Source organism: Otolemur garnettii, unplaced genomic scaffold (assembly GCF_000181295.1).
Source record: "Otolemur garnettii isolate 467f Iridium unplaced genomic scaffold, OtoGar3 scaffold00020, whole genome shotgun sequence".
Taxonomy (NCBI): Eukaryota; Metazoa; Chordata; class Mammalia; order Primates; family Galagidae; genus Otolemur; species Otolemur garnettii.
In genome coordinates, this window is record NW_003852415.1 from 868,177 (window position 1) to 876,544 (window position 8,368).

At 53.1% G+C, this 8,368-nt stretch overlaps 1 protein-coding gene across 1 annotated transcript in view; it reads left to right on the forward strand.

Moving 5' to 3' along the window:
- The window catches only part of VSX2 (visual system homeobox 2), an 18,929-nt gene extending 11,415 nt beyond the window's left edge, over positions 1–7,514 (forward strand). Inside the window, exons 4-5 of the mRNA XM_003786906.2 lie at positions 5,807–5,987; positions 6,754–7,514. Coding sequence (XP_003786954.1) covers positions 5,807–5,987; positions 6,754–7,076 — 504 coding nt within the window. The 3' untranslated portion in view covers positions 7,077–7,514. The remainder of the gene's footprint in view (positions 1–5,806; positions 5,988–6,753) is intronic.
- The last annotated feature ends 854 nt before the right edge of the window (positions 7,515–8,368 follow it).

An 8,368-nucleotide genomic window follows, 5' to 3' on the forward strand; every position in this document is an offset into this window, starting at 1 on the left:
AAAAAAAAAAAAAAAAAGTAAATACCTGCAGGTTGGCACCTAACTGTTTTAAAATCTCCCCAGGACATTCTGTGTGAAGTCAGTGTAAAAACATTGTGTTGGAGGCTCAGGATAGATGTTCCTGTGTCCTACATGGGTTAATGTGAGTGGAAGAAGGTGGAGTTTGGGGTGGCAGGGGTAGGATGAGGAACACAATGACTTGTCTGTGTGCGGGGCAAGGATGCTGCCGGAAACGTGGGCAGAGCTGCCCTCTAGTGGGCATCAAAGACTGCAGCAAGGCCCAACTCCAAGCCTCAAACTGGGCTGGACCGAGTGCACTGCTTATGATGTCAGAAGTGCTGAGTGGGTGTGGAGGGTGAAGCCATTAAATCACTCCAGCAATGAGCCCACATTCATCAGCTTCCAGGTAGAGGAGAAGAAAGAGGTTGGGTGAACATGACAGAGGGGGTGGTCCTGGAAAGAGTGCAGAGGGTCTGCTGGGAGCCACTTGAGAGAAGGAGCCCTGGGCATGTTGTCTCGTGAGGATGCTCAGATGGGAGCTGCAGGACAGGGACTAGGTGACAATGCAGACATAGGAGGAGGCGTGGGACATGGCCACAGCTGCTTGTGCTGGTTACACAGAGAAAGAACTGACAGTGTTGCCTGGCTTACTAGCTGTGCTCTCCATGGCAGAGGAGCATCCATTTGCAAGGGTTCCCTGGATCCAGTCCACCCCTGGAGGCACGGCCACCCTCTCTGCCAGCTGTGAAGGCACGTGCCAGATCAGCTGTTGACAGTCAGAGGCATCTTTCCTACCTGGGCTTTCAGAGTGATAAAGAGGGGAAATGTATCAAGAAACCCAGGCTCATTCCCAAGCTGAAAGATCCTCCCAGCTCACCTTTGTCCGGGACTCCAAACATGGTGACCCTTGATGTCACTTTGGGTCCCTTAGGCACTTGGAGCACTGAAGTGTAAGGCAAGGTAGGGGTCTCGTCCTGGTTGGGATGAGATGTAACTACTTGATGTAATATTTCCCAAAGAGTTTGAGACCAGACTCCCATGTAAGAGGAGCCATCTCTTCTAGAAAGTGGATAGTTGAGAAAGCAAGTGAGAGAGAGGCTTAAGGAATATTATGGGTTCTTCAGAATAAGAGCCCAAGTAGAAACTCAGAGATGAGACATAGAAGGACATAGTTTTATGTGAAAAGCATTCTAGAGCAATTTCCAGAAAGCAAGGCCTTGTCTTGTTTTATTTAGCTCTTACTATGTGCCAGGTATATCCCACACACTGCCTAATTTTCACAACAAACTATAAGGAAGTGGAGGTGGCATTGCTGGGCAGGTGAGGAATGGGAAGTTCAGAAAGGCTAAGAAATGTCCCCATGGCCACAAAGGCAGCTAGAGGCAGAGCAGACATCTCCAACCTAGGCCTCCTGGCTTCTTATGGAGGTGTGGGTGCTACGGGGGTGTCCTCCTCCATTGGAGCCTCGGGGGCTTGGAACATAGTGGAAATTTAGGGAGAGTTTCAGGGGCAAATGCTTGGCTTTCCAGATGCCTAGAGGGGAAACTAGAGGGACATTAAAATGTCACAGCCTAGGCTTGGCGCCTGTAGCTCAGCCATTAGGGTGCTGGTCACATACACAGCGGGTTTGAACCCGGCCTGGGCCTGCCAAACAACAAGGACAACTACAACAAAAAAATAGCCAAGCATTGTGGTGGGCACCCATAGTCCCAGCTACTTGGGAGGCTGAGGCAAGAGAATAGCTTAAGCCCAAGAGTTTGAGGTTGCTGTGAGTTGTGACACCATGGCAGTCTACCAAAGATGACATAGTGAGACTCTGTCTCAAAAAAAAAAAAATAAAGTCATAGTCTGAAGGCTGGTTCTGTCTTTTCCTCCTCCCCCTGGGGTTATTATTTTCATTATCATTATTATTTGCCAGTCCAGCCTTGCTAGAAGACATATGGAGGAGGCCAGAGCACAGGTCATGCCATTCTGGGCAGGCTCCCACTGCCTTTTGGTGCCTCCACTGAAGTACTAATAGCTAGCATGTATTGAGCACCTTCTGTATTTCAAACACCGATTTAGGCACTCACTTATTTAACACTCCAAACAACTCTGGAAAGTAGGTATTCTTACTTTTTGTTTGAAGAGACTGAGAAGTCAAGTAACTTTCCCAAGGTCACAGCAATTTTTTCAGAGCTGAGAATTCCAGTTCAGGACTAGCTGACCTCAATGCTTCTTATAAATTTTTAAATTCTATATTCTTGCTGGTTGCTTCCAGGAAGGGAAGAGGAAGGCAAATACAAAGAGTGGTTAGGGTTAATTCGAATCCCTTGTCCACTTCCCTCCAAGGCAGTACTGCCATAGCTTCCCTGCCAACTGTCCTAAAAAGAAATTGGTTTGGCCATCCAGGCTTCCTCCATAAATTGGAGTAGCATCTGGTCTTCACAGAGAGCCAGGCATTCCAGGAGCCCATAACTGAGGTCTGGATGACTTCTGGTTTGAGCGACCAGCTGGCACCAGCTCCCCTGGGAGAGTATCTGTGGGCAAAGTCTGATCTACAGACCAGTTACTCATTTACCCAAATTAGGAGACCCAGAAAAACAGTTCTGTTTAGAGGCCCCAGTGATGATCTGAATCCCAAGTCTGCTCCCTTACGTTAGTTTCCTAAAGAAGCTGTTTCTATCTGAGAGCCTGCTCCATCTCAAGAATGAATGCTCATGGAACTCCTGGGAAAACCAGGATAATGCCACTTACCAGGTATCTGCTCTGCGGTGGAGGGGGCACCTCTGTCTCTATATACTCCACAGTGCCTTCTCCAGAATCCCTAAATTCAAACCTCAATGAAAACGGAAAATTTTTTTTTCTAAGTTTGGCATCAAAACTTATTTGACAGCAAAACTTGGACTTGACCCCATGCAACTTATTTATCGCTGTTAGTGTGAATATTCACATATTCTGCATTTTGCTGCAGAAATCAAAAGTGATGGGTTTGATTATGAGATGCTGCCACTGCAGGGCGTATGTAACATGTGGTGTATGAATCACATATGTTTTCTAAAACATTCTCGGAACTGGCTCCACTGGTTCCAGTTAAGGGGTTGTGGCCTTGTTTTATAATGCAATATCCTCCAGCAGGACATATTATCTCCTGACCAGGAAGCAGATGTTCATAAAGAAAGCCTTCCCAACCCTCTGTGGTCAGACTTGGTGTCTGGAATTCCATCACCAGGAGTTTCATTCTTTGCTGTCCTCTCTGAGGGACGGATAAAACCAGAAGTCACGTATACTTTCATGTGGATTATTCCTTAGATCTTTCCTTTGTGAGAGAAAGCAGCTTGAAGAAAATGAGTCCTAGCAGAGGGCGACCAAGTGCTAAGGAGAGGGAGATGGGACTGGACTCTGAGGCCTCCAACAAAGCACAGGCCCTGAGTAGGGACACAGTTGGTTAGGCACCCCTGGAGAGGGGTCTGCACGTGGTGTGGAGCCAGACCAGAACGCAGCCTGAGTTATCACGGAGTCGCATTGCCCACCCCTCTCCATTTCTTAGTGCAAGAAGAGCAGCCGCCTTCCCTGGCAGGGGTCACCAGGGCGGTCAGGTCCGTACAAACGGAGGCCCTGCACCTGTGCCGCCCTCGTTTTGAGTAGGAGCTACAGGTGCCAAACCCGGTGGTGGCAAAGGTGCTGTCCTTGCGGAGGCGGCGCCATCCGGGGTAGGAGAGGCCCAGACCATCTGAGGCTGTGTCGCTCCCATTTTTAGAGGCACCTAGTTATTCACAAATGAAGAAATGCCAAAGCAGGGTTACACGTGTTTGAATCAACTCAAAGTTGTGCGTGGTCAGTCTTTCCGCCACCAAGCAGGGTGTCGTCGCGGCGGTGAGGCCGTTTTTTTTTTTTTGGGGGAGCCTGGCACTGCAAGGAGGGCGGGCCGGAGCGCCCCCTGGCGGGTGTGGCCTGTCGTGTTCTGCTGCAGACTCCGGGCTGCCGCGGGCCGCCGGGCGCTCACTCCGCCACCTGGCGGCGGCAACGGGAAACACAGGAGCGCTCGGACCCCCAGGCCCTGCCGGCCCCAGCCTGGGCTCCCGAGGCAGCAAAGGGTTAAGCTGTCAGCGGCGCGATGTTAAACAGGTGTCAAAGGCGCCCCATATATCTGCAGATTGAAATCAAATTCTTTGCCGTATAAAAAGATAAATTACCCAGGCGCTGCCGTGCGTCCCACTCATCACGCCAGCGCCAGACGGCAAGCAATTTTTTTTTTTAATGTGCTAACGACCTAATCAAGCAATCAAGTCGGAGAAGATTGCAGAGTGACCCGGGCAGCCATCTGCCGGCGAGCCCCGCATTCATTTCCGCGCCCTTGCGCGGGGCGGGGACCGGGAGGGAGCCACTGGGGGAAGAGGGGGAAAAATCCTAAACAAATTAACACCCAATTTTCCCCGTCTAATTAGTTAAATGAGAAGTGTTTGGGGTCCCCCGGGGAGCGGGAGCGGCTCGCGGCGAGGCGAGCGCTTCCTCCCCGGCATTAATTAGTGAGGGTCAATGCCGCGGCTCCCGGGAGAGCAGCCGCTTTAATTTCCCGTGATATTTCAGTGCCTGAGGCCCATCGATTCAAACTGAAATTAACTTATTTTTCAATCAGCCTAGGGCTGCCCCTGGGGGTGACTCTTCTTTTGCCGCCTCCTGAATAGAGCTGGAGCAATTTTTCATCAAAAGCTGATACCCCGGCCGCGGGGGAGGGGGCCCAGTGGGAAGGGTGGGACTGCGGGCCAGGGAATGGAAATCGCAGAGGAAATGAATGGGCTTCTCGAGCCCCCCTTTTCCTCCCCTCACCCTCTCAGCTCACGCTTCCCTGGGGTGCCTCGGGCGACATGCCGCCCCTAGAGTCAGGGTCCCAAGGGCTGTGAAGACTAAGAAGGGACAGACAGGCCAGTTTCTCGCGGGCCTCTCACCTCCCGAAGGCAAAGCTTCTGGCTTCCTCCTCAAACAAAGCAGGGATTCCGGCATCTCCTTCAAGAATAGCTGGAGCACTGCAGACACACGGAGAGGACTCCACTCTCGCTCAGACCCCAGTCAGTCAGCTCTGGGGCAGAGAAACATTCCCCAATCCTTCCCACCACACTCTCCTAGGTTCACAGTCCCATTTGCTCCTCAGCCCTACAGAGAATTGTCTTCCTCCGCTGACCCAGGGGTAACTGCCCAGCTTCCCTGATAGAATTCAGAGTTAGGCCCAGAATTGAGGAAAGCAAGGAACTGGGGGGTCAAATGCAGCAGGCATGTCTTAGCCAGGACAGGCCAGAGGAGGGGGGCTGACCAGGACCCCCTAGGGGTCCTCTCCCTACTTCTGATACCTGGATGAAATGCCCTTTGCTTCCTGAGCCTGCAGACTCACCTGCAGCCTTCCTCCACGGTTGTGGCAGAGAACTTGTCCTTCTGCAAACCAGAAAAGAGAATCTACTCATACCCTGGAGGTGTGAGCACTTGCAGGAAAGCTGCTAAGGTCAGGTCAGGCCTCTCAGCTGCAAACTGAAAACCACATGGGGGTCCTGCCCATCTGTAAGACCTTGTCCAGAAGCTGGCTCTATCCCATCTACCTAGAACTACTTTGATTTAAAAAAAAAAAAAAAAAAAAAAGACCCTTTTCCCATCACAGGACTGATGTCCTTCTGAACAGCCTCTGAGCTTGTAGGAAGTCTAGGACACCACCGGGGTGGCAAGTAGGTAAGGGCATCCTGCTAGAGATTGTGTCACTCCAGACGGAGACAGGGGTGAAGGCCTTGGCTCCAGTGCCCCTCAGAGCACAACCCTCATTTGTCCAATACACTTGCAGGTCTGGTTCCAGAACCGCAGAGCCAAGTGGAGGAAGCGGGAGAAGTGCTGGGGCCGGAGCAGTGTCATGGCAGAGTACGGGCTATACGGTGCCATGGTGCGGCACTCCATCCCCCTGCCTGAGTCCATCCTCAAGTCTGCCAAGGATGGCATCATGGACTCCTGTGCTCCGTGGCTACTGGGTAAGAGCCCGCACCCTCCTTGGGGCCCTGCCCCTGCAGTGAGGAGAGCGGGCTCTCTGGAGGAGGGGACAGAACCTTGGTAGGCCTCCCAGTCTAACTTTGGGACCTCTGGGCAGGTGGGCTTGGGGCCTGGTGTCTATCCCTTGTATCTACCTACTGGGTGCCAAGCACTCTTATCCTGGATAGGTCTCTAACTGTGGGTCCTTTTGTCCTGTGAAGAGGGTGTGGCTGGGGCCCCCAGTCTATATTCCTCCCTCCTCTTGGCCAGAGGTGGGCTTATGGTGAATGGCCCACCTCTGTGGGTTGAAGGGGACCCTAGATCTCTTTGGCCACCATTTTGGCTTTGCCCAAATGGCTTCTTTCCCCCAGTCTCTCCACCTCCTATCTTCCCCATCTGCCATCTGGGCCATGTCTGGTAACAGCACCCACTTACCTTGGGTTCTAAGATCTGGAATCCCAGAAAGGAGGAACTGGGCCATTGGGACATTGGGTGTGTCCTGGAAGGGGCTGGGTGCTCAGGGGTTTGATAAGGAGAAGTCCTCATCAGGCTTGGTTCCCAGACACAGGTCTGCAGGCCTACCCCCAGCCACCCTCCCTGTCCCCTGACCCCTGGCCTGGCCCTGGGATGCGTGTGACTGTGGTGGTCGTGGGAAGTAAGGCTTTCTGCTTGTCCTTAATTCTGGCCTCTCTCTATCTTTGCCGTTTTCAGTTCAAGATGGCTTTCCCAGGCGCTTTTCTAAACCCGAATACCAACAATTCTTTTTAGGGATGCACAAAAAGTCGCTGGAGGCAGCAGCTGAGTCGGGGAGGAAGCCCGAGGTGGAACGCCAGGCCCTGCCCAAACTCGACAAGATGGAACAGGAGGAGCGGGGCCCCGACACCCAGGCGGCCATCTCCCAGGAGGAACTGAGGGAGAACAGCATCGCAGTGCTCCGAGCCAAAGCTCAGGAGCACAGCACCAAAGTGCTGGGGACTGTGTCAGGGCCAGACAACTTGGCCCGGGATGTCGAGAAGCCAGAGGAGGAGGCCATGGATGAAGACAGGCCAGCGGAGAGGCTGAGTCCACCACAGCTTGAGGACATGGCTTAGGTCAAGGGGCATGCGGTTGCTGGAGTCCCAAGACTTTGCTGTCCTTGGGACCTGTGGTGTTGGGAGGTGGTCTCCAAGGCTCTGCCCAGCCTCTGCCCTCTGCCCTCCTCCCTGCCCCCACTGGCCATTCTTTACCCTGTGTCTGCAGGCACAGCTCAGTTCTGGCTGTGGCTCAGACAGTGCTGAGACATCCCCAACCACCTTCTCCTCATCCCAGCATCCCTGCCTCAGACGCTTTCTTGGTGCCCCAGACCAGTCCCTCAAGCCCCTTTCAGTCAATCCCCTGGCACCTCTCTCTGTTCACAGCCACCCTTTTCTCTGTCTTCTTGCTCTAAAGAGCCTCCTTTCCTGGCTCTACACCCTCTGTGGAGTCTGCCCCACCCTTGCCTACAGCCCGCCCTGCACTGGCATAGCTCATTGCCCGCCATGGCCCTGACATGAGTTTAGCACATGCACTCTAGCTTCAGCAGCCTGGGCACTCCCGTCCTCAACAAATCTTCTTCCCCCCTCAAGCCTGTCCTTTCTGTGGGCCTGGGCCTGGGCCTGGGCTTCTGCTGTGATAATATTGCCCTATAAGCTCATCACAATTTCTGCAACCTCAGTCCCCTTCATCAATGCGGTCCAGATTTCAGACTAAACTTGGGAAGTGTCAACCTGGAGCCCTCGGCCACCCTCAGTCTGCTGTGCTCACCCTCAGGAACCCTCCCTGTCCACACTCAGTCTGCCCCATGGATTCCTCTCAGCATAGGTGACAATGTGGCATGTGGTGATGTAGTGGGTGCAAGTCCTGTGCCCTGCAGCGAGAGGGCACCTCTCACAAATCTTTGGCTCACTGCTCTGTAGGGGACTCCAAACCCTCTGCCCAGGGCCCTGTGTTCTGAAGCATCCTGACTATCCTGATATTGCTACCTGTGACCTTGACTTGCTGTGAAGGCCCCCTTCTCCCAGGGTCCCCCGTGAACTATTAGTTTGCATGTGCCTTCCTTGGAGCAACCCAGTCCAGCTGTTAAATGACACCTGGGAAGCCACAGTCTTCAACTTGATCCAGAGAAGGGAAGCCTGGAGGGGGCCTGGGGCTATGCGCATCCTCAAGGGCTGGCCATAAGAAGAGTGTGGGAAATGCAGGAAGGCAAGGGGGGAGGCTACGGCTAAGCCCAAACTAAGCTACAGGCACACACCTTCATGCCAGGGGTGAGCTGGGAAGCATGTCCACCATAACCCAATGGAATAAGGGCCAGGGAGCTTCTTCCTGTATGTTGATGGGTGGACCTGTCGATTCTTCAGCTGCCCTT